Source organism: Lytechinus variegatus, chromosome 4, assembly GCF_018143015.1.
Source record: "Lytechinus variegatus isolate NC3 chromosome 4, Lvar_3.0, whole genome shotgun sequence".
NCBI classification, from domain to species: Eukaryota; Metazoa; Echinodermata; class Echinoidea; order Temnopleuroida; family Toxopneustidae; genus Lytechinus; species Lytechinus variegatus.
Window position 1 is genome coordinate 44048534 of NC_054743.1, and position 27942 is coordinate 44076475.

The 27942-nt window shown below is 36.0% G+C and overlaps 1 protein-coding gene across 1 annotated transcript; it reads left to right on the plus strand.

Annotated features, from left to right (window-relative positions):
- Positions 1–119: 119 nt before the first annotated feature.
- Positions 120–27887, plus strand: LOC121414142 (citramalyl-CoA lyase, mitochondrial-like). The gene is made up of 7 exons (XM_041607211.1): positions 120–577; positions 2522–2713; positions 3740–3935; positions 4697–4810; positions 5493–5546; positions 9561–9685; positions 27653–27887. Exons 1-7 carry the CDS (start codon positions 302–304, stop codon positions 27752–27754), a joined length of 1059 nt encoding a protein of 352 aa, XP_041463145.1. The 5' UTR covers positions 120–301; the 3' UTR covers positions 27755–27887.
- The last annotated feature ends 55 nt before the right edge of the window (positions 27888–27942 follow it).

Sequence of the window (27942 nt, forward strand, 5' to 3'; positions counted from 1 at the left end):
TTACACCAATGAAAAAAAGAGCTCTCTTCACACAACCAGTTTTAAAATATATATATATATATATATATTTACAGTCGAAAATATAGGCCTACCGTTAATACACTTGGCTTGCCATAATTTATCGTTCACGTTTGTTTGGGTTGAGCCAATTCGATCTGCCGACGGACCTTATTTATTTATTCTTTAATTCCATTCAGCTTAGCCTAAATCACAAGAACGATTAATGAGTGACTTTCTGTCATATGGAACTAGGCTATATCGAATTTTAGGAATTTAGACTATCGGGATTCAAGTATTAATCATGTTGCGGACCGCCCGAAATTTGTTGAGATGTACGGGGCGGCACTTGTCCGACGTCGGGAGATCTCCGGTGGAGAAGGCGGTGAAGAACCGCTGGGTTGCCTTCAAGCGACCGTGCTCAACAACCGGTGCTGTTGATATTGAGGGCAGCGGAACACCACGGCGAGCTGTGTTGTATGTGCCAGGTCATAGTGAGAAGATGTTAAATAAATTGACTGATCTTAAAGTCGACTGTGCCGTTATGGAATGTGAAGATGGGGTTGCAATCAACAAAAAGGTAAAGCTTAATTGTCTTGAAATAAAACCAATGAAAAAAGCCATAAAAAGATTAACAAAAACATACCGGTACATTGATTTTGAATTCAATGGTCTAAAAACTTAAAATTTTGTAATTTTATTCATTGACAATGACATCAGTGGAACAAGATGATTTAAGCCAAGAGGATTTTCATACTTTTACTTATATATTGACCAATTTTATTTTACACAATTGAAGGGGGATCCAAATAACAATTACAAACAGGAATGAGTAGTCGAATATCAGGCAGGTATTGAGAACACATCACAAGCTCACGTTAAATTGGTTAATCAGCCAAAATCTGCACAGAATAGATGGTCAAATATTCTACAGAGAAGAGCTCCATTTTTATTGCACCGATCCTAAAACGATTACATTATCAATATCAATAATGCTTATATATACAATAATTTGTTGTTATTTAACGAAATATTCAGTCTCAACCTGTCATTGTCAGCCAGACTTCTGGGTCCCGTTTCTCAACACAGGGACAAGTTAGTCATATCTTTATCCACCAACCACGGAGTTCATTCCAATCTTACTAAACCTGTTTCTCGAAAGGCTTCCTAACTAGAATACCTTGATATCGATACTATCGGTAAAAGGAGCAGACGAGACGTAGCCTTAGTCACAAAATAGCATAATTTTCAAAAAGAAAAATTATGACGAAATTGCAAATATTGTGATGATTTGGGAAATAGATCTTTTCAAAATAATAGCACAGGTGAATTATGCATCATACATACTTAGACCATGAAGACTGGAGCATTCAATTGCAGAGATAATTAAATTATGAATAATTCATTTCATGATTAAAAAATCACTTGTGGACGTTGAGATGGGTACCCCCGGGATATCCAATTTTAATAGTTTACAAAAGTAAACCATAACGGTTTTCTTTGTAAAACGTTGATAATTATACAGTCTTTTACAATTCCAAACGTCATCCAAATATAGTTTGACAAAAGATTTTTAATCAATGATACCAAAACATACAATTTTTTTGACAAATTATATGCATAAATTAGAGATAGAATTTATCCAACTGTTAATAAGGGTCTAAAAACAACAAGTACGAGTTCAGTTATGGATGGCCTGACGTGGTAGAATCTTTATAGATTAAATCATTTCACTATTTCAAAGTGAATGGTTTTGTGGTGTTTTACCAACAGTTTCTATAGTTTCTTTGTATTGCAATTATCATTGAATGCATTAACCCACTTGTTTTGTGATGTAATTTCAACCTCTAGATTGATTACGTAAGATTATAATTTCAAAATTTCTAGGCACTTTTGCATGTCATAGTCTACCCACACGATGCCACTACGTCATTAAGAAAGAAGTTATGACAGGTTAGGAGGTGTCATAAATATTTAGTGGAATAGTTGTACACGATCTTGGTAAAGAGGGCTTCGTGAAACGGTAAGCGGACAAGTAGCTCACTATCTCCGACTTAGTCAAGAAGTTAGACTTATGATGGTGTTGAGAAACGGGCCCCTGACTGCCTCCAGTCCATATCCAGACTAGGGGGGGGGGGAAGCACTTGAACAAAAAAGTATGAAAATATTTAACTACACTGTACTAACAAAGTTATTGATCAATATAAACAATTGGAGTATATAGAAGGCAAGATTTCTCAATATATTTTATTGTAATTCAAGTTGAATTTTGTAATGCAACAATGAGATTGCATTTTTTAAAACAAAAACTTGGTCAAGCTTATGAGGAAAATAGTTTAAAAAACATGCTGTCAGACATTTTTGACATCCTATTTAATGCTCCATACTCAGCCATTTATAAGTCATATGTAACGTGACAAATGGCTTCGAGAAATGGCCACTGGATTATTAGCAAGGTTGAACTGTATTATTGATAAGATAATCTTTTTATTCGTAATCTTTTATTTATACTTTTATTATCCAGGCTGAAGCTCGAGAGACTGTTTGCCGGATGCTGGATTCCTTGGAGCTACCACTTGTCACTGACATCGCAGTAAGGATCAACTCCATGGAAAGTGGATTTGCAGAAGATGACCTGACAACAATCCTCAAGGCTCAAAGACTACCAGATACCATCTTCTTTCCCAAAGTGGATTCGGTAGAACATATCTATTGGGTGGGTAAATATTGAATCTGTTTATAAAAATGAAGCTTAGAAACAAGAGAAAACTCAAAGAGTTTTTTTGGGGATAATAAAATTATTATTATTATTATTATTATTGCTGTTATTGTATTCATGCTGTGTACTAATTTGCAAAAATGGGGATAATAGCTGTTGTTGTTTCCACTTTTTCAACTGTCCCTCTTTAACAAAATTCAAATATAATTTTCTCAGTTGTAAAAATCTTAAAATGAATTTAGAACAGAATCAGACGAAATTGTTAGTGTGCTGAATTATCCTAGTAGAAATGGGTCAGTAATTCAAGCAAAATAACCATAGCATTCTGTTGATGAATGGCTCTCCAGTATTGTACAACGCCTACTTAGCTTGTTGTACGCGATCAAATGCGAGGCTGAATGTCACACATTCGTACTGTTGCACACAAGACGTACCATCCAAAATGTACCATTGCACGGCTTTAGGGGATGACGTCACAATGCGATTTCATTGAATAAGGAAAAGATACTACAATGCGCGTATAGCCCGCTGGCTAAATGAGCAATGTTGTCCAAGATCATGTGCGCTTGTCGCTCGTGGGCCCAGTTTGTGGGATTTTGCTTTTCGCTTTCAAGATTTTGCTCCTTATTCATAGATTACTGGAGTGAAAAACTTTTCTTTTTTTTCATACTTTTCGCTAGATTCCGAGGCGTTGTACAACACAAATAGCGAATATTCTTATTCGTGCAATGGTGCAAGATTTCGCATTCGGTGAAAGAAAGAAACGCTCTATTCAACTCGGCTAACGCCTCGTTGAATAGAGCATCTTTCTTTCACCTCATGCGAAATCTCGCACTATCGCACTCATGCCTATTCGCTATTTGTATAATAAGAGGTATGCCCCATATAATTATGCCGACTTGGGGATCCTCAAGATCTATGACGATATGGTAACATAGACCTCTATTGATTACTTGTACAATATTGGATTTAGCTTCTAAATCCTGAAGCTTGCTTTGAACACCTTTCTCTTTGTTTCTGCAGCTGGTGAGACAACTGAAGTCAAACCTGAGAGACAGAGACGTGACTACACCTATTAAGATCATCATCTATGCAGAGAGTGCTATAGCATTGTTGAGACTACCTGAGATCATCAGTGAGGCCTTAGAACTGTTTGACTCTGAGCCATTCTCTTTGGATGGTGTGGTGTTCGGATCCGATGATTACTGCGCTAATATTGGTGAGAGTGTACTCAAGAGTAGTGTTAGGACTGCTTGTTGTGGAAAGTTTTACCAAAAAAATATTTTGAAATTTGATGGTTAGGGAAGTGGAATGAATGAAAGTATCAATAATCCTCAGACATGTTTGAATTGGAATTTTTTTACTCAGAACCTTTGTCTTTGGACAGTGTGGTATTTGCATCTGATGATCACTTAGTATAAGAATATACTCAATATGGCATGTCATGGAAATTTCTACTCCAAAGACTTTGTGTAGAAAATGTTCTTATAAACTTACTTCTGTGATAGGTGAAAGTGTACTTTTAATGAAAAAATATTGACAATAGCCCACTTACAAAAAAGGAATATTTTCTGGCCATCAATCTTAAAAGACTGTCTATCAAAATTTTGGGGAAAGGGGAAATGAGGAATTTGTTTTGTACCTTGATTTGGTAGGCCTTGATTTTCTACATTCAAGGTGACACTTTTTGACAAGTCGCATTTGAATATTACGTGACAATTGAATAAAAGTGATAAGTGGCACAGCAATTCTCCAAGGCCAATGAGAGAGACATTAAGGCCAGTCAACAGGGTAGCCAATGACCTTGGATTGATATAAGCCCTGGGCTGCATTGCATAAAAATTACTGTTCTGGTAACTTTGCCATCCATTGGTTGATTTTCATTTAAAAGTATTAGTGGTTCATCGGAATGGTCAATGCATTTGAGAAAATCATGAGCTTAAGAATTGGCTTATTTTATCTTCTTTTTTTTTGTGGTAGGAGCAACCCGGACTCCAGATGGCAAAGAACTCCTGTATGCAAGACAGAAGGTGGTGTCTGTAGCAAAGGCTTTTGGACTTCAGGCGATTGATATGGTACACATTGATGTTAAAGGTATAGTTACTGGGCAAATCATGGTCTAGTGGTTGAGACCCTATTCCTTCAGTTTGAGGGTCAAGAGTTCAAATCCCAGCCATTGCTAGTGTTGCGGCTCAGAGGATAATTCTCCTGACTTTGAACCACAAGGTCGGGGGTTCAAATTCCACTGCAGCACTCGCATCCTTTGGCAAGGTGTTATCTACATTTGCCACTCTTCGCCCAGGTGTTGTACATGGGTACCCGGTTTGAAGGAATCCCTTGAATGCTCGAGCCCCTGATCAGGGTAGCTATGGGTAATAGTATGCAGCGCTAAGAAACATTTGTATTAAACGCTGTATAAGTGTGGCTTATTATTATTATAATTATCTGATGTAATTACAGTGTGCCACAGAACAGATTATCGTGATATAGATTGATGGCACCATATACATTTGTAAATTCTTATCAATATTGTAATTACATATTCTCAGAGGGTATTTTGCTGTACCGAAAAGAATAATTAGGGGCTTATCAAGGTCCTGTCATTTTGAATTCAATTCCAATTGAAATTCGTAAAAGTATTTGCATTGATATATATATAGTATACGCTCTTCTATTTCGTATTATAGTATAATTTTGTTTTGTCCAGGGTTAGTTGGGCTTTTTGTTGTCTGATATTACAATTCTCAAAAAATATTCTCATGTTTTATTTTTTCAGATCAAGATGGTCTACAAAAGTATTCAAAAGAAGGTGCAATGATGGGCTTCACTGGTAAGTCCATTCTGTACACAACTTTAACACAAGCTTCAATTTTAGGACTGAGTTTGGCAATTGATTGCATTGAAAGTTGTGCATAATCAATTGTACAAATCAGCTTTGCAATCAATTGCTAATATTTGTGTTATGAGCCTCAGTGTCTATTACATTCATTTTGATTTTGAAAATTGAAATGAAGATAATCAATGATTTGTTAACAAATTATTGGCATTACTCCTATTTGTTTAAGATCGCTATGCTTGATCTGTAATGAAAGAATTGGAACCTGTGGAATTCGAACCTGCAATCTACTGCTTTCCGGGCAGCGACTTAACCACCAGGCTATTCTGGTTCATGGCTAAGCCATGATGAACTGGAATTCAAATACCCTCGATCCTCTTTTTTCTGACTCATTAATGTGCAAATACTGTCCGCCATGGAAATAGATAGTAAATAAAGAGGCTTTAATAGGAGGAAATTAATTAAATAATTTGTTAACAAATTTTCGGCATTGCTCTTATTTGTTTTATGATCGCTATGCTCGATCTGTAATGAAAATCATGAATAAAAAAAAAATGCTCACAGAATGAAGTGACGCCAAGGTTGATTATGATAATCATTGTTATAGATTATCACATTTAAAACAAAATTGTCTCTCATGACAAATTCTGTTTTTGTTTTCAGATTTACCAAGCAGGGGCAGCAGAATGTTTGTAAAAGTGGGGGGGGCGACCTTGCAAATTGTCACGATCAGATGGTCATTTTAAAGTTTTTATACAGAATCCCTACCAAGCACTAACCCACATGATCTGAGCCCTTGAGGCCGTTTCATAGAGCTGTTCGTAAGTTAAGAGCGACTTTATGAATGACTGGTGATCATTTCTTACGCGCTAAACCATCACCAATGAATATACCATTTACCTCAAAGAATCACCAGTCTTGTCTTGTCTTGGGTTAAGTCGGCATATGCAGACTTACTGTACTCCGCCAACTTTATTGATGTGTGTGAGATCACCAATTAAGCAGGTCACTCACTTACTAGGTTTTTGAGTGAGTTTGGATTTGAAAGAGTCCAATGAGTTTATCAATGTTGTGTCCCTTTTGACTAGTAGACGCCGGAGCTTGATACTATTTCCTCTAGTCTACCTGGAGGTTTGTTGGATGAAGTTTTTGGGGTTGATGGCAACAAGACCTTTTATTATTTGGAACATTAGGCTCAGTCTACTGTGTTTCCGTCTGTCTTCCAATGAGTCCCATTCTAAGGCCTGTAAAATGGTTGTGACACTGCTGGTTCGTCTATAGTTCCCCATACAGAAACGAGCTGCCTTTCTCTGAATGGCTTCTATCTTCTGGGTATCCTTCTTATAATGGGGATCCATGCAGGGGAGGCGTATTCCAGGATTGGTCTCACCAATGTTTGGTAGGAAAGTTGTTTTATTTCCTTAGGAGCAGACCAGAAGTTCCTTCTCAGGAAACTGAGTACTCTGGAAGCTTTGGATCAGACTTTGTTGATCTGGGCGTCCCAGCGCATCCTGTTATCCATTTCAACACCAAGAGCATGTAGACACTTCTTGTAGTTTTGGGCCACAGAAGGTGTAATCTCTTTCTGCAGGAATCTGTACTGCCTTCGATGGTATTTTCATGACACATTTGGCTGGATTGAAGGACATGGCCCATTTATTCTGCTACTCTTCTAGTTTTGACAGATCGTCTTGGAGGAATTGAATGTCATTAAAATTTTTGCCTAAAGTGTAAATGATGCAATCATCGGCGAACAGCCTTGTCGTTGACAGGAGGCCATCAGGTAGATCATTGATATAGCCAATAAAATTGGTCTTCTATGTGTTAGGTTAAGTTGACACCATATAATTTCTGATCCTTTCTCTATGTCAGGTCTTCTCACAATTCATGAGGAAAATGCCACCATGGGCATCGCTTTCTCTGTCCTTTCTATGCACTGTATAACCACTAGGCAAGAATACAGCATCTAACACTGAGGGACTCGGCCATGTTTCAGTACCAAACACAACATCTGGCTGGTACATATGTATCAGTGTTTCCCATTCTGCTTTTTTATTCTTGATACTTTGAAAATTTATACAGAGGCAATGCAGTTTATTAGTCGATAACTTCTTTGTATAATAAGACTTTGTTTCACTCATACTATTGTTTGATCTATCATCACTATCATCAGACGTTGCTGTTGAATTGAGCTATTGTAAAAAAAAAGAGTCTGTGAAGTTAAAAACTTCACACTCTGGACACACCCATTCAAAGTTATCTATTGTTACATACTTGTCATAGTCGGATTCAGTGACATCACAACAATCAATGTGAGTCTATCTAATACAGCGGTCACATTCTAGTGCCTTTTGACCGTATCTAACAGGCTTGTTACATAAAGTGCAAGGTGATACACATTCTGGACATATCCAGTTATTCTCGGATAGTATCGATTTATATTCATGAGTATTAATGTTTAGACAACTCGTGTGATTCCATTTTTGGCATCCACTACAATTTATCCATCTCCTAATCTTGGTCCCTACTCTATGGCAAACGGTGCAGATTCTATCCATTGATAAGCGTCATTATAATGAGCAAATGAAAAAAACAATAATATTTATCCAGGGGTAACTTGAATTTTGAGTTAAAGTTTGTATCGAGTCGAGTTGCTGTAATATTGCACAAAATTTACCAGACCTCTACAGACTGCACAAAAAGTCACCTCAAAAATATGTAGTAGGGCTCCTACTCTTTAAAAAACATCAAACAATCAAAGTACTGAAGAGTATAAAAATCTGTTTCATAAAAAAAGACTAGAGTATAGATATCTAGATCTACCTAAAAATAACAGTGGGAGATTAGCATTTGCTATAGATTCACCAATGCATTGTTTGTAAGGCGTTTTGTCGTCATCAAAACACTAAATGACTGTTACTTAGACCAAACTCGTTATTGCAAATTTCCTTATAGTTTGGGGTCTAAGTTCCAGGTTGATGACATGTAGTTGAAATAAGATAGCAGACGTAGTATATGGGCTACAATGCGTTTGAACTGCAGTAGTACTCTCACAAGCCAGGACAATCAAACAGTCATTTGTTCAACATTCATTCTTCAAGTTCAACAGCATTCCAAAGTAAAAGTAATAAATACAATTGAAGAAGACGAAGAAGGGTGAAAAACATGAACACGTTCAACTCTGCAATAAGAATAAAAGTCGTTCTTAAAGTTGCTCTTAACTTACGAACGGCTTTATGAAACACCCACCTGGATCATCTACTGCAGGTATCTTATACTGTCTTCATATTATTAAGTCAACCCTGAGAAATTTGAATAATGGTCTAAAGACAAAGTAGCCTGATTATACGAAACATGTGTTATTGACTTCTTCAAATTTCACCTGTGTGGAAAATCTGCACAGATTTATGTGGTCCTGTAACGGTGTATGTCACTTGTGTGTATAATACATGAGGGTTTAACTTTCACATGTAATTTGGGTAGTAGCACATGATGCAGAAATGCCAACCAGTGCGTTTTTGGCATATTTAGTACGTTTTTGCAAGCATCATACAACAATGCGTTTTTTTCTTTAAAAAATATGATTTTGTAAACAAAAAATTGTACAAAATCGTAGTTTATATAGAAAAATCATCTCTATATTGGATGAATGTAATATTAGGTAACTTGTTTTTTCTTTTATCATTTTGTTAAAACCAGGGTGAAATATACACATTTCAATGTTTTCTTTTTTTTTACATCTGCAAGAGCAGTGCACATTATAGCTTGCATGCAGCTTGAGTGCCACGATAAGTGTGCACTACGATTGGAACTCCTTTTTATTATTTTCAAATGTTGGCAGGCCTGCTATCTGCATAGCAGTGTGCATTTTATTATGATATAAAGTTTTTTTGGGGGAAAATACATTTGTTTAACACTGAATACAATTTTTCATTCGCAGAGCTTGGCAGGTCTGTCATCATCATCATTGATTATTGCTGATGTTATTACTATATTTTTTCTTTACAGGTAAACAGGTCATTCATCCTAGTCAAGTACCTATAGTCCAACAATCCTTCAGTCCCAGCCCTGACCGTGTAGAGTGGGCAACACAACTCTTAGCTGGATTTCAACAACATCAAGAAACTGGTCAGGTATGTTAATACTCCTACATTCATTTCATCGATTGGTCAAAGTTATACCCTATCCAGCTACTGGTATTTCCAAGTGCTCTCTTTATAACATGCTTCCTAAGACTTGGGAGGCGCTGATTCAGCCCCCGCCCCCTCAACATTTTTCGTAATAAATCCGCTGCACAAATTTTTTTGACCGTGTCGCCCGCTGACTTTTTGTCTCACCTGCGAAGCAAAGTGAGACTATAGGCGCCGCTTTTCCGACGGCGGCGGCGGCGTCAACATCAAATCTTAACCTGAGGTTAAGTTTTTGAAATGACGTCATAACTTAGAAAGTATATGGACCTAGTTAATAAAACTTGGCCATAAGGTTGATCAAGTATTACTGAACATCCTATTAGAGTTTCATGTCACATGACCAAGGTCAAAGGTCATTTAGGGTCAATGAACTTAGACCATGTTGGAGGAATCAACATCGAAATCTTAACCTGAGGTTAAGTTTTTGAAATGTCATCATAACTTAGAAAATATATGGACCTAGTTCATGAAACTTGGACATTAGGTTAATCAAGTATCACTGAACATCCTACATGAGTTTCACATCACATGACCAAGGTCAAAGGTCATTTAGGGTCAATGAACTTTGGCCGAATTGGGGATATCTGTTGAATTCCCATCATAACTTTGAAAGTTTATGGATCTGATTCATGAAACTTGGACACAATAGTAATCAAGCATCACTGAAAATTTTGTGCAAGTTTCAGGTCTCATGATTAAGGTCAAAGGTCATTTAGGGTCAATGAACTTTGCCGAATCGGGGGTATCTGTTGAATTACCATCATAACTTTGAAAGTTTATTGGTCTAGTTCATTAAACTTGGACATTAGAGTAATTAAGTATCACTGAACATCCTGTGCGCGTTTCAGGTCACATGACCAAGGTCAAAGGTCAATGAACTTTGGCCGAATTGGGTGTATCTGTTGTATTACCATCATAACTTTGAAAGTTTATGGATCTGATTCATGAAACTTGTACATAAGAGTAATCAAGTATCACTGAACATCCTGTTCGAGTTTCAGGTCACATGATCAAGGTCAAAGGTCATGTAAGGTCAATGAACTTTGGCCATGTTGGGGTTTTTTGTTGAATAACCATCATATCTCTGTAAGTTTATTGGTCTAGTTCATAAAAAGTGGACATAAGAGTAACCATGTATCACTGAACATCTTGTGCGAGTTAGAGTAGTATTCAAAGTCAGCACTGCTGCTATATTGAACCGCGTGATGCAGGTGAGACGGCCAGAGGCATTCCACTTGTTACTTTTAAGTTTTGCGCAACTTTTGAAACCAAAATTGCAACCCCCGGGTACACGGTCCTGAAATTAGGCAACATTTCGTAAGTGCATGTAGACCCAAAGTTAATCAAAAACGTGATTTCGTGTGCAAATCCAATGCATAGTGTGTTTTCAGTCAAGATTCAAAAATGTATCATTTATTTCCCCTTTTACTGATTAAACTCAATTAATTTCATTGTGTTTATGGTCAAAATAATGTCCCCGACAATATCCATTAAAAAGAAACAATAAAAACAAAAGTCGAAAAACAAGAAATTCATAAGAAAGTTAAAAAACAATAAAATACATAGGAAAATGATAGTGAGCAAACTTTGGATTTTATGTATAAATTAGAATGGAGATTTTAAGAAGAATTTTATAAAACACTTTTGTAGACAAAGCATTCTGAGATAAAAAGAAATAAAGATCAAGTTTGGCGAAGTAGAGCCTTACTTACAGGTAAACTCTAGAAGCACACTCTTTTTCTTTTTTCGTGCTGTGGAGATCTTCCCATTGACAATGTGAACAAGAAGTTTGATGTGATGCACGAACAAGAACAACTTTCCTTTTGGACATTGAAAATATACCCCCAAAATATCTCTTTTTCCTTATTCTTATTCATCAGCGTTATGTTGTAAAACCTGTCCTCTATTTGATCTTGTGATTTACTCGATAAAAGAGAAGATAGAGAAGATAAATAAAATTGTACAACAGTGATGGGGAAGTTATCTGACATCACAGATCTTGGCTTCATTGCCAATGGCGAATGTCCATATCATTATTGATCTCAATGTTTATTTATTGTTGGGAGATCCCCCCCCCCATTTCTACCTTGCCCAAAGGGGGATGGAAAGTTCATTAACCCATTCTTCAGTTGATACCTTCATATAGTGGAGCTACTATCTATTGGTTTAAATTTTATTTTTATCCCCTATCTTTATCCTCCACAATGATTGTGACATACCCTCTGTATGCCATCAAGGAATATATTACAGGGGGGCTAGGTGGCGATTTAGCCCCGAAATGCTTAAGAGCCCTAGTGGATGTTTCATAAAACTGTTCGTAAGTTAAGAGCGACTTTAAGAATGACTGGTGATCCTTTCTTGTGATAAAGGGTATATACGAAAATGCTCATTGGCGATGGTTTGGCGCGACTTGTGATCATTTCTTGTGGTAAATGGTATATACGAAACTGTTCATGGACGATGGTTTGGCGTGAAGAAAGGATCACCAGTCGTTCTTAAAGTCGCTCTTACATGTAACTTAGGAACAGCATTATGAAACGGCCCTCGGGAAATCCCCATTCATTGCAATATTAAAGCTTATCCATTGTTGCAGATTTAGACAGTAAATTGTGAAAGGTATTAGCCCCTGAAAAAAAAAAATTGCCTGTGCCATCACCAATATGACGAGATTGGTACATTGTGTGGCTTTTTTTTTTAATTTCAGGCATTGAGGTCGAGGGCATGTTGTGTGTAACATGTATTTGCTTAACTGATTGAACAGAACAGTCTCATGAGGAAGGACTAACTTTTAAGGAAATAAAAGAAAAAAATCAAGAATTTTCATTTTTAAAGCTACCCTGCTTTCTCTTCAGCAGTGTATATAGATTCTTTGGATTGACCTTTGAACCTTTGCCTCCCTAATAAATCATTCTTTCTAGGAATGTGAACATTTATTTGTACGGTGTAACAAATTGACATTACCAGCATTAAGAAACCAAAGAGTCACATTTTTAAAGGGGAAGTCCATTCTGAGATAACCTGGGGCCTGTTGCATAAAGGACTTACAACTGTTGTAACTTTGCCATTATGGCAACTACCATAGTATCCTTGATTCTGATTGGCTGCCAAGCCCTGTTACCATGGTAGTTGCTTTTTATTGGATTTCAATCAAGTTTTCATTATCTACATAATGTACATCTGGGGCCCATTTCATAAAGGACTTGATACTGTTGTAACTTTGCCATTATGGCAACTACCATTATAGTATCCTTGATTCTGATTGGCTGCCAAGCCCTGTTACCATGGTAGTTACCATTATGTAACTTTGCCATTATGGCAACTACCATTATAGTATCCTTGATTCTGATTGGCTGCCAAGCCCTGTTACCATGGTAGTTGCCATTATGTAACTTTGCCATTATGGCAACTACCATTATAGTATCCTTGATTCTGATTGGCTGCCAAGCCCTGTTACCATGGTAGTTGCCATTATGGCAAAGTTACAACAGTATCAAGTCCTTTATGAAATGGGCCCCAGATGTACATGTAGATAATGAAAACTTGATTGAAATCAAATAAAAAGCAACTTGTGTGATTTGTTTAATATGTTTGTGATCCGCTTATAAACTAAGGATGGGTGATTGTTAAACCTACCTCCCTGAATATGGGGAATACCAAAAGCCACAGAGGCTTATTGAGGTTATTCACAATTACCAATAACAATTGAGACAATTAGAAAGAGATAGAAATCGGAGGGGGGGCAATGACGAGAGAGGGAGAGAAATAAAAAACAAAATAAAAAAATAGGTGAAAGAAAAGGAAGGAAGAAAGAAAGAAAGAAAGAAAGAAAGGAGGGAGGGAGGGAGGGAGGGAGGGAGGGAAGGAAAGAAAGAAAGAAAGAAGGGAGGGAGGGAAAGAAAGAAAGAAAGAAAGAAAGAGAGAGAGAGAGAAGGAAGGGAGGAAGGGAGGGAGGGAAAGAAAGAAAGAAAGAGAATGAGTATAGATAGCGAAGCAGAATAGTAAAATATGTTGAAGAAAGTACTTTTTTTCATTTTCGGATGAAGCAAAAATAATGTGTAAAACATAATACATGCCGATGAATCAACCTATATTTCCATTATTATTTCGTAATATTAAAAAGTTCATTTGTGCTTCAAAGTAAAGAAAAAAGAAAGAAAATAAATTTCGACTAGACACTCATACTGATGATTATTGCTGGAGGCATTTATCTGTCTGAGAGGATATACTATACTTCAGCGCCGTTGCGTCTTGCCATTGTATTGCATTCATTCAAAAGAAATTAATGAAACGATTTGGGGGTCCGGAAATATCATTTTGGAGATACAATAGTGCCAAGCTAAGGGGAATTCCACCAAAATTGCCAATGAACGTTCTATGATGTAGGAACTATTAAAAGACAGTTTGTAATAAATGACTACGCTTTGCAAATATTTCAGAAGTTAGACCCCCCCCAAAAAAAAAAGAGAGAGAGATAATTTTCTTTAAAAACGTAGATTTATTCATATAGCATAAATCTATGTATTCTCACCTCAAAAGGAATTAGAATTATTTGACATCACCTCTCCATCCCACCCCAAGGTGGACTCATGACCAAGAAAGAAAGAAAGGAGGAAATGAAGTTAATACAAAATAAAGAAAGAGAAAAAAGAAAGAAAAAAAGAAAGAAAGAAAAAGATATTAGGAAAAGAGAAAGAAAGAAGAAATTCTTTACAATGTATGATGAGAATAAAGAAAAAAAGACACACATCTTTGGTCACATGATCATGGTCAAAGGCCATTTTGAGCTAATGGACATAGTACAATGTATTTCATTATCATATGAATGTTTTCTTTTGTGAATAATTATTCAATAGCTGTTTTCAAAGTCAGCATTACTGCTATACAAATTGCATAATGCAGGCAAGACTGCCAGAGGGGTTCCACTTGTTAAAAGGTTTTAAATCTGAATCATCCTCTACTCATCATTATACACTAAAACGGGCAGATCCAGGTTTTTTGACAAGCCAAAAAAAAGAGGAAGGTTTTTATCCAAAATTTAAAGTCATTCCATCTACGGAAAATTTGACAACTATACAAAAAAAAGTTCCTTTCTATCAAAGGGTGGGGGGCACACTTGTTATAGAATGGTAAATTTACATTACAAATTTGTATTTTGCCTCTCAATGTGCCCCCCCCCTTGATTCGCCAATGCACTAAAAAGTGTTTTTTTGTAGCTTCATGTAAATATATTTGACCAATTTTTCTATTCCTTAACGTCCCTTATCTCCCATTGATCCTTTAAGCAAAATAAATTATGAGCTTTTTTTGCTGGCTGACCTTTTGCGGTGAAAATTAACATATGAAACGGTTAACTGTCTCAATGGCCTATTGAATACTAGTATTAAAGACCCTGACCGGTGTAAAAACAATCATATATTAAAAGAAAGGCAATGATTCATACAATACAAATATACCAAAAATATTCTATACATCTCCTTCCATTTTTTAGAAATATTAGATAAAAATCAAAGAAACTGCTCCTCCAAAGTACGCTTCGATTGAGCACCCCACGTCGCCTGGAAAGGATGACGTCATGTTGTGTCTGGAGGGTTGCGATTCCATAGGTTTGTGTACAAAAGCATTGGGTATTTTCTTCCATTTCTATATTATGAATCCAATTTTTTTTTTCGTTTTCAGATGAAAATGGCACTCACAATTATTCACTGTTGAAATTGATGGAAACCTACAACTATTCACTGCCTTTTTTGTGACTTCTTTGTTTGGCTCTTATTGGGCCTAAATTGCTATGTCAGGAAAAGTTGTGATACATAATCTGAATGCAGATAGATTTGAATTCTACGCCAAATAAGCAGGAAATAAAATATGGCAAAAACTAGTTCAAAACTGTAGATTTCGTAACTTAAGTATGTAGGAAAAAATATATGTGATATCACTCTGTGATGGAAGTGAAGAAAATGAAATGCGTAATCTGGAAAGCAAAAAAATAACCCAGTTTTTCTGTGTACAAACCTATGGAATCGCGACGCTTCTTACACAACGTGACGTCACGGTCTCGAGGCATTTGAAAAGCACAATAAAGCCTATTTTCTAAGCCGGGTTCGAAGCCCGATAATTGGAATATTCTTAAGCAAAATACTCAGCTGGGAAGGGTGAAAATGAATAAAGCTCACAATGCTGTATTTAGTAGCTTATAAGCTTTCGATTGGTATATAATTTGTCAATTTCATTTTTGGGTCCGGTCTGGGTCTTTAAATACATCAGCTCTGATGTGTACAATTTTGGGCCATGTTGCAAGGTAAAAGACCTTATGTAAACTTGTAAAGCTTTTTGTGTGATTTATACATGTCATTTTGCAATTTTAAAAAATCAGTACAGTTATAAAAGTCAAATAGCTATTTGATTTGAATACTAGGCTATTTTCAGCCATGATTTAAAATCTGCCAAAGAGCTGCCTACGTCAACCTTGTTTGATTTATTTTCATCATTTCTCATTTTATTTGGACTTCTGTATGAATGAAGGCTAGTGTATGTATTCAAAGAATTTAACATCTTAATGTACACATATAAAAGTGTCCCTCTTGAAAACGCCGAGAATGAATCATTCCGTTTCACAAATGCAAATATTTATCCACCTTTAAAGTTAAAATAAAGGGCAATTTGCAGGGTGTATTCTCCCTGCCCGGCTGCCCCCTCCCCCCAAAAAAGGGGGGAAGCAGAGAGTAATTACCATTTTTGAAATTGCAATATCATATGCGTCAGGGAAAATGTAACTCAGAAATAAAATGAAAATACCTTTTCTTCCAATACTTAGCTAAATCAAATTGAATTTTGCACTAATAGCAGCCCATAGTTAAGGATTTCTCATTGTTATAAGCTCTATAGCTATGCTCTGCCATATGAAGCATTGTTTACAGCAGACAGGTAGCTAAGTGTACCAAGCCATGAAGAACCGTTAAAGCTCGATCTGTAATCGAAATATCCTCCATGCATTAATGCAGAACTCTTTTTATTGTGTCTTGTTGGCTTAAGAAATCCCATCATTATTGCTTGTCTCTTTTTTTTCCAAATCATTACACAAACTAAATACTTACAGCTCTGCAATACAAAGCTTAGTAATTTATTGTAGCATAGTGATGAGTATGCTCTTTAATTTTTTAGGAATTTGCTGGTTTTCTCCCCCAGACACCGAATTACCAGGTGGCTGTAACCATTTCTTTCCTACCTCCGTGCTCTTACCAATAAACTCCTATATTGATCCACATTGCATTTGGGGTACTAATAATACATAATAATACTTATTTGTATAGCGCAGAAACTATGTGCATGTATTCTTCTGCGGTCTTATTAAGAGCTCGTGAAATGCTTGAAAAATCAAATTTAGGAAAGGGAAAGGAAAAAAGGTGAAGGGGAAGGCGGGGTAAGTTGAGCCACCACCCCCAGGCCAATAATGAATATGAGTCAGACATTGTGGTGGTGTCATGTATTGATGACCATTGCATAACTCCTAACCCCACCACATTGTTTTCAACGTTGAAACAAAAAGTTCTTTTTCGGAGGGTAAAGTACAATTTCAGGCTTTTTTCAGCCAAAAATTATTTTTAAAAAGTATAAAAATAAATAAGTGCTTTTTACCCACACACACATCTTTGAATATAATGAGGACATAAAAAAACATATTGTTAGTTCAGGTATGGATCCTCATTCTTGTCATAGTCTTTCATGATGAATGCATAATTAGGCGACCGCACACCTTACGACTGGTCTGCGACCCGATTTTAGAATAAAATGTAGTAGAATTTGATGCTGATATTGAGACTTGGAATAGCTTACTGTGTAATTTTCTAAATCATCGTACGAATACCTATGATCAAGTTTGTGACTATGCTATCATCCTTAGAATAAAAGCGAATTTAATATCTAGTCCTGATGACGTCATAGCAGTCGTACGATTGGCTACGATTTGAAACTAATTTGCACTTTACTCCAAAATAAGGGCTTGCAATCTTTCAAAATGGTTATAATATTATTTCAATTAATTTTAACCTCAAATAAAATGATATGTTCCATTCACATCTTCAGAAAATGAGCAAAATGCGATTTGTTCCAAAATTGGATTGCTAACAGTCGTAAGGTGTGAGGTGGCCTTCAGATACGTGTATGTGTGGATATGAAAATATCACATTAAATTCGGACAGGGGTAAGTTAAGCCAGCCAACATGGGGCAAGTTGAACCATGGTAATGTAGGCCTGTATATAAAAAAAAACCTTAAAAAGCCATTGATATGCAGGCAGAAAGGGCCAAGTTCACAAGAAAGTTGTTTTACTTTTAGAGGATGTTAAGTATTAATTGAGAATTAGCAAGTGAAAAGACTGAATAAAAAATTGTCGTGCTGGTTCTTGTCCCATACCTTTTGTACATAATTTCTGTGGCTCAGCTTACCCCATAGATTGGGCAAGTTGAGCCATTTGACTTTTTTTCAAAGTTGACAATGACTTTCAGTGTTGGGGTAAAAAGTTACACATACAGGTAAAAATATTTCCCAAGATACCTATTTCTACAAGATTATTAGTCATATCAGTTCTAAAATGTGAAAAGCAAAAAATGGCTCATCTTACCCCCCCCCCCCCCTTCCCCTCTGGAAATTGTTGGAAAAGATAGGTTTCAACTCTAAGTTTGAATGTTTCTACTGAGAGGATGGCAGGCCTTTCCATAATTTTGGGGCTGCGCAGGCGAATGCACGATCTCCCAAAGTTATCTTTGTTTTACGAGTGGGGATGTGAAGTAGCAAATACTAATCCAGGATTATAGAATACAACAATTTAATTTGTAAAAAGAGACAAAGGAGAAACTATTCAGGTATGTTTTAGTACTGTGTTTTACCTGATCGCACTCCTGACCAGTGTGAGAATAAAGTGAGGGTAGCGGGCAATTTCACCCTCATGACAAACCAATTCAACCCTAAGGCCCAAATTCACAAAGGTGGTTTTGAAAACCCACGGTTGAGTCTATGGTTTATGCAGATTTCCTGTATAAATTACGCTTAATTAAGCACATATCGGGTGCGTGTATAAAAAATGTCAATTCTGATGCGCGCTTTTGTCACAGTGCGCCAAATTGATGCCTGTTGCCGTGGTTATTTACACTATTTTATTCATGAGTCCACTCTTCAAACAGTGGACTCATTAATAAAATAGCGTATCTAACCATGGCAACAGGCGTCAATTTGGCGCAGTGTGACAAAAGCGCGCATCAGGATTGGACATGTTTCATACACGCACCCAATTTGCTCTAAATTAAGCGTAATTTATTTAGGAAATCTGCATGAACCGTGGGCTCAACCATGGGTTTTCAAAACCACCTTTGTGAATTTGGGCCTACATGTAAGTGTCCCAAACTTGAATACTTTCTATCTGGCGACCATCTTTTCTGAATTCACCTCAAGATCTTCCACAAATGGTAATCATGTTAAGCAGGGCCCGCCGGGAGAACAGTTTCCGGAACTGAAGTGGCTACCTTGGTTGAAATATGACATTATTATTATTGTTATTAAAGAAAGTTTAGAAAATCAAAATTCTACATACAGTAGAATTAGAAATGCATCTACAGCATTCATGTATTTGCTTGTTGCACAAGAAATTAGCCCTTTAAATGAAAGAAATAGCCCCTAAATTTGTGCAGTTACCTAAATGTGAATAAATAGCCCTTGAAAATAAATTTTCCTACCCCAACCCAGCTCATACATTGGTGTTGAATAGAGAAGGTATCAGTTCTTTTTTTTCCTCCAAGTTTTGACAAGTGAGCCATTAGAAAACCTTCACTGATTAAAGGTAAATGCTACATGTAGTTTTGGTAACGATATCAAAATGAGTTCGTACAGAATCCAATGAAATGACCACCAAAGTGTCTGTTTGTATAAATAAAATGCATGTGCCAAAGGATTCTGGAAGAAATTGTGTAATTGCTGAGAAATTAGCAAATAAGCACAGGATTCGGGTAGAGCGTCGGGCAATAATTATACATTGTCCCACGTGCGCTTATCTGTGTTTGGGATCTTCTGTGTGAACATTTTTCAGCGTAGATTTCAAGATTTCACAAAGTTCAGTTAATGTAACTTTACCAGATCTAGATCCTCGATGATATACTGTCAATTAAGCCTGGTTTTACAGACTTTCTCATGAAATCAGTGTTTACTGCAACTACTGGAATTTCTCTTTAATCAGCTAAGTGATTTCTTTTTTGCTGTAATTTTGAATTGCCCTTTTGTAGGATATGTTTATGAATGCAAGACTAATAAGGTTGTAATAACTCCTGTTCACTTTCTATATATTCACCCGTTAAAAAAACCCCCAATATGAAACATATTTTCTCAGTCTGGTGTAGAGTCAGTGGTGCAAGTAACAATATCAGGGTTACTTTTTCATATTTTGGTAAATTTGATGTTATATTCATCATTGATCTGTAAATATTGGCCCTCTATATTTCTTATACCTCTAATCCAATTAGCTGTGTATATTTATTTAAACAAGTGGAGCACCTCTGGCAGTCTCACTTGCATTACACGATTAAATATAGCAGCAGTGCTGACTTCGAAAACTACTATAAAATGATTATTCACAAAAGACACCATTCATGTAATGATACAATAATATGTTTGTTGACCCTAAATGATATTTGACCTTGGTCATGTGACCTAAGACTCATCAGTGATACTTGATAACTCCAAGTTTTATAAACTACAACAATACACTTTCAGAGTTATGATGGTAATTCAACAACTACCCCCAACATGGTCCAAGTTCATTGACCTTTGTCATGTGACCTACTCGCACAGGATGTTCAGTGATATTTGATTACTCTTATATCTAAGTTTTATGAATCAGATCCATTAAACTTTCAAACTTATGATGGTAATTCAATAAATACCCCCAACTTGGCCAAAGTTCATTGACCCTAAAGGACCTTTGACCTTGGTCACATGACTTGAAACTTAGGCAGGATGTTAGGTAATACTTGATTACCCTTATGGTCAAGTTTCATGAACTAGGTCCATATACTTTTGAAGTTATGAGGAAATTTCAAAAGCTTAACCTTAGGTTAAGATTTTGATGTTGATTCCCCCAACATGGTCTAAGTTCATTGACCCTAAATGACCTTTGACCTTGGCCATGTGACCTGAAACTCAGGCAGGGTGTTTAGTAATACTTGATTAATCTTATGGCCAAGTTTGATTAACTAGGTCTATATATTTTCTAAGTTATGCTGTCATTTCAAAAACTTAACATTCGGTTAAGATTTGATGTTGACGCCGCTGCCGTGTGATGAATGGATGAGTTGGCAATAGACGAATTGGCATTTTACCACCCTACATTGCAATGACATCAAATATTTGATCAATTTGTAAATAGGTATAATGATTAAAAGTTTTAGGAGTTAGTGAATTTCATAAACTTAGTATTGCTTGTCCAAATGTATTTTTCTTTTTCAAACTTTTCACCAAACCATGTATTTTAATTCATTATAAATTTTGTTTCAAAAGAACTCTTGTATAGGTTCTCTTGACTAATTGACTTGGCTTTACAAATTAATAGGTACAACTTGATCTTCTTCACATTTTTGCCTGTTGTTTTAGCAAAATCTGGAAGAAATTTTTTGAATCACCCCTATAGAAAATAATAAATTTTGTATTGAAATGCATTAAATATAATTAGCAAAATACATTTCATCTTCAACTGATGCAAATTAAAGTGGTTAAGAATCATGATCATGCCCCAGTTGTTAATAAATTCATGCGTAACTTATAAACAACATTATAAAACAGTCCCAGGATCAGTAGCGGACCATGACCCGGAGGAGACAAAGCATTGGGGGGACTGCATTGGCTGTGAACAATGCTTTGTCTCCTCCGGGTTACGGTCCGCCACTGCCCAGGATCCTGTAATGCAAAGGTTAGCAATTGATCATACGCATGATTTTCATGATTGATTATACATTGTGTTCAATGCAATCAGTTGTAAAGATATTCTTCTATGATGATTGCAAAGCTTTGTGTTACGGGCCACAGGACTCTCAAAGATTTATTCACAAACAGTATTTCTGTGAAGTTTGGGTTTTTTTCTGTGTTTCCACTACATTACATGTACCTTCAATCAAAGTGCTTAGTCTGCATTTGAAAAAAATATATATATATATATAAAGTGTATCAAGAGAATTTAACCTAATTCTTTCTGAACTCTTATCTCAGTTCTAAGTCTCATCTCTCTTATGAGATTGAGAAGAAGATTAACTCTCTAAGTTAATTCAAAAGGTTACTTCTTTGGCCTCGAGCTAGCAGTACTTAGCTCTAACCAAACACACTTTATGTCAGAATTTCTGGAGCTCCTTTCCTTTTTCTTTTTCTTTTTTTTTTGGGGGGGATCTTAGGTTTCATAAGGGGAGATTTGTATTTGTGTCTCTATTATTTTTTTTTGGGGGGGGGGGTCCTAAAGGTGTACTTTAAGTGCTACTATACGTCCATCTGTGTCTTCTTTATTTTCTTCTCATTCTATGATTACTTTTTTTTAGCTCAGATGAGCTTATGCCGTGACGTGGCGTCTGTTGTCTGTCTACAATTTCAAAATGCTTCTTCTTTGTCATTTCAAATTCAAGTCTGATTTCGGTTCTTTTTGCTTTATGTGATTTCAAGTCTGATTTCGGTTCTTTTTGCTTTATGTGATTTCAAGTCTGATTTTGGTTCTTTTTGCTTTATGTGCTAGCAATAGGTGGGGGATTCAAAACTTGTACTCAGAATTTTGAATCTCATTTAATATGCCAATCTGTGCGCATTTTTCAAAATTCACAAAAATGCTGCTTTTTTATTTGTGGACAGATTTTGATTTTTTTTCTTCCATCTGGTAGAGCTTCATGAAATTCACCATAGAATTTAGAAACATTTCTATGCTAATTTATCCATGTTTTTAAAAATTCACATAAAATTCTTGCTTCTCCTTCTTTAATTGTTGAACAATTTTGATTTTTTTTTTTCTAACGTCAGGTACAACTTCATGAGGTTCACCAAACTTCTGCACAGAATTTTTTTCAAAACTTATCTGTAGTTTCCAATTTTCTCTGATATTATTTGTCATTCCTGTACATATTGTATATATATCATTTTTTATACTGAGAAAATCAATAAATTGAACTGAACTGAAATAATTTAAAGTAGAAAAGTGTGTATGCTAATTTATGCCAAATTTTGTCATAGATCACAGAAAATGCCTCTTCTTCTTTACTTGTTGACTGATTTTGATTTTTTTTTTCATCCATCTGGTATAGCTACATTATGGTCATGGTCACCAAATTTCCACACAGAATTTTGAAATTTTGGCTAGAAAATTATTTATGCTAATTTTTGCAAAATTTATTCATAATCACAAAAAAATGCTTCTTCTTTATTTGTTGACAAATTTTGATTTTTTTTCATCCATCTGGTATAGCTACATGAGGGTTACCAAAGTTCACACAAAATTTTGAAATATTGACTAAAAATATATTTTTGCTAATTTATATGAAATTTATTCATAAATCACAAAAATGCTTATGTCATTTCTTCATCAATTTCAATTCTGTTTCCTCAATTTGTGTCACCAATATAATTCACTACAGTGTCAACTGGGCTGAAATTAAAAATTGTGTTAAATTTCATTATGAGATGACGGATGAGCTACACATTATTGATATGCTAGTCAGTTCTTTTTCATTTTGATTTTTCTAATTTCTTGTTTTCATTTGTTTATTTTTCTTCTTCCATTTAAGTTTTTTCTATGCATTTTCCCTCATTTTCTTCTTCCCCTATATCCTGAAATTTAGTAAGGTATCTAAACCAGAAAAAGGTGTAAGTTTGAAACATAATGAGTATGAAGCCCTAATTGGTTCCTACTATTACAAAATAAAGCTAAAAGCTTCGCTTTTTGGGTATAGTAAAGAGAGTCTTTTTCTTGTTTACGAAATGCTACATCCTTCCTGTATTGTATGGATTGATGACCTTGACTACACTCTTTGTTGTCGTGATGGCTGTTGTTGTTATTTGAAAGTCTTCACTTGTTATGAATTTAAGGCACAATATTGTAGGACTGTTATTTTGACATTCGGTTTCCTTTTATCATTTAGTTATTTACAGTTCTATCTTTGGTATTTTGTTCAGGTTTGTTTACATTCTTGATGCTTCAGTTGTCACCATTTCCATTTGACTTTCAACCTGTTTGTCGGTCATTCCTTTCCTATTCAGGTGTGCTCATTCATGTAAGACTGTTTTTTGACATTTGGTGTCTAGTTTAGTCCCAAGTTTAGTTATTTGTACTTCTAGCTTTGGCATTTAGTTCAGCTTTATTTACATTTTTTGATGCTTTTGTTGTCATCCATTTCCTTTTGACTTTCAACTTGCTTCTCTTGTCATTCTTTTCCTCTTCAGATGTGTTCGTTCATTACATTCCTACATCTGATTCTTTTTGTTCAACATTCTTATTATGTAATCATCCCAACATCTTATAGACCAGTTCGTAGTTACTTCATGGGCAATTTTGGTCAAATGACCTTTCATTTCTTTCATCATGATAGGCAGATTTCAAAGCAAGATATTACGTAAGCTTGCCTTACATAGCAGGATGAAGAAATTGAATAGACCAGGTGACTAGAATAGCACACTTAATGAAGGTATTTGTTGCATTCCTACTTTGAATGCATATCTTAGCATGTTGCACAATGTACTTGACAAACTGAAATACCAGTCGTTCGTGGAAGCATTGTTGTTTTTTGTGGATGTAAATGAAAACGACAATTCAAAAGAATATATGAATAATCAAGACATCAAAGTTGGTGCTTATCTCATTAGATTTTAAAGCACCATGTCACTTTAGTACAAATGACCTTCTTCTGATCATGCGTAGAATCTTTTGATCATGCGCAGAAAGGAACTACGAACTGGCTTATTCATCTCCATCCATTATCTCATATTGGTTATTGTTATGAAGTATACTCTTCCACTTTTTGTTGTCTCCTCCATTCTTTTTATTTTGATTGGTTGACTTTGCTTAATTTGAATATATGTAAATTGTAGATATGATTTGAGTTCTGGGCCCCGTCTTACCAAGAGTTCGATTGATCCAATCAATCATAACTCTATGGAAATCCATCAGTGTCATAATTTTTTCTACAGGATGTGTGCAAAATGCCCTTTGTAAACAAAGGAGAACACACCAAACTGTCAAATCAATGAAATTATGGATATACATTCCTATCGGCGGCGGCGGCGTCATCATCAAATCTTAACCTCAGGTTAAGTTTTTGAAATGATATCATAACTTAGAAAGTACATGGACCTAGTTCATGAAAATTGGCCATAAGGTTAATCAAGTATTACTGAACATCCTGTGCGAGTTTCAGGTCACATGATCAAGGTCAAAGGTCATGTAAGGTCAATTAACTTTGGCCATGTTGGGGTTTTTTGTTGAATAACCATCATATCTCTGTAAGTTTATTGGTCTAGTTCATAAAAAGTGGACATAAGAGTAACCATGTATCACTGAACATCTTGTGCGAGTTAGAGTAGTTTTCAAAGTCAGCACTGCTGCTATATTGAACCGCGTGATGCAGGTGAGACGGCCAGAGGCATTCCACTTGTTAATTATAGTCAGCTTTATTCCAAATGATTTCTGATCTATTCATTGATTATTGAAATGGCATATATTTTATTATAAATACATAGAGTGTTTTTGATTGACTGTTGCAACCAAGTTTGATGAGGTAGAGTGCTTATTTTCTGTAAATTGGAAGAACTTTTTAGTCTTAATATGCACAGTATATTACGGCACGGATATGTTTCGTTCTTCAATGTCTATAGAATTCCATTGCGTCGTTTATTGCGTATTTGCAAACTTAGTTCAACTCGGAGTTTTCAAAGATCCCGCGCATAAATGAATTCCCCAGAATGACAAGATTTACTGACTCGGAGACAAACTCTGATTACAAGTTGCAATAATAATTATCATCAGATACAATTACAGTAATTTTTCTTATTTTCATTATTACAAGACAAGGGCCGCGGAAAGGGGGGCGATGGCTTCAGCCCCCTTTGTTTTTATTAAACCGTGTACAAAAACGTAAAAATGTCCATAAAGAATTGATTTTTTGCGTGGTCAGACCCCCCCTTGCCTCGGCCCCCACTTTGATATCCGTCCCGCTGCCCCTGCTAAAGGCATGCATTATTTCATCTGTCAGTGTCATTCATTTATCTATTTTGTTTAATTCCATTTTTTCGTTAGTGGTGTCGAGTTTTCAATGATCCTGCGCATAATCAATGAATTCCCGAGAATTCCCAAGTTCGTTAAAAACTTCGATTAAAAGAGATAATCATCATCATTACAATTACAGGAATTATTACTATTATTATCATCACACGAGATATGTATTGTTTCGTTCTTCAATGGCTATAAAATTCCATTGCGTCGTTTATTGCGTATTTGCAAACTTAGTTCAACTCGGAGTTTTCAAAGATCCCGCGCATAATACATAGAGTGTTTTAGCAATACATTAAAACACCTATTTTGGTCTGCATCAATTGCCCGGGCAGTATCAAAGCGTATCCCTAAAAATCTGATGAATATCCCATAGGCTCCTGTACAAAATTTGCCGTTCAATCCCGGGGGGGCCACTTCCATTCACAAGTGGATACCATGCGCGACCATGAGGTCTCGAAAAGCACCCTAAACACGTAATTTCCATATTCTGAAAATGCACCCCTTAACAAGTATTGGCATGTGGAACCCTACCCTTAACAAGTATTGGAAACAAAATGCTACTCTTGGCAAACTTCCCTGAAATGAACCCCTAAACAAGTACAGGAATGTTTTATTGTTACGGGTCCTTCGGTCGTCGGCTTTACCTTATTTGGTTTAGTACGACCCCACCTTTTACACCTCGCGCAAATCGGACTCTAAACACGTAGTGCTGGGGCAAAAAAGACATCCTTTATAAAACATTTGAATTTTGTTTTATCATCTCCTCAAATTAGACCCTAAACACGTAATTTTCCTAGTGAAATAGATACCCTTTTTTCATTATTTTTGTGTTTTTGACACCCTTATCACGTTACGTACGTAACGTGCCCTATCGTGAAAAAGACATCCTTTTTACGTGTTTTTTTGGTCGCGCATGGTATCCACTCGCCAATGTAAGTGGCCCCCCCGGGCGTTCAATATAAGACAGTATTCAACAGTCTAATGTGCACAATATGCGAATGCATGAAATATACAACACGTACAACAATGAAAGCAATGCGATGTGCAACATAGAGCACAACTACGCTCAATGACGTCATAATGCATGTCACATGTCAACGACCAAATTTGATCCTATGAAGTGATGATGCCATAATGTGATAAGTGATATGACTTGTTCAATCATATTTAAAGATGTGAAATGTACTCTCCTAGCAATATTTACGTGTTTCGTGTTCAATTTTCAATATTAAACATGTTTAAATTGGAAAAATGGACATTCTACTAAGGTTTTGTTCCGAAAGGAGCTAAATCCATGAAATTAGACATTTTCAAAATTCTTAGAAATCAATGATAAATGTTAGATTTTTGAAAACATGATTTAATCAATTTAAGATGATAGCACTATCATATACATCAGAATAAAACAGCAGTGGAAAAGGGAAAGTGGTGAATTATAAAACCTTGATTAAAAAAAAAGGCTATAAGTGGATCTAGCTCCTGGATTAACACTCTTCTTCACTCACGATATCAGGCAAAACTCGTGGTTCGCGAACCACCTTGTCGAATATAATTGACTTGATTCAACACTGCCTAGGAACAATTTTTTGAAATGGCCCATCTTTGACCAAGTTTGTTTGTTTTTTATTGGATTTCCAGGGAGCATTCATGTTCAGAGGAAGTATGATCGACATGCCCCTCGTGTTACAAGCAAAAAACATCATGGAACTGGCCAAGATAGATGACCCATCAGCGAGCTGACCAGGGTGCGTTCACATTCATTGATGGTCACGCTTGATGGTCTTACAAGAAACATTATTGTGGAGTGTACCAATCAAGATTGCCCGTGTAACAGCTGACCAGGATGTGTTTATTTTCAAAGTGAGGATTATTGACATGTCCAAATGCATTCTTATTCTGAGACAAGTGCGATTGACGTTGTCTTAAGC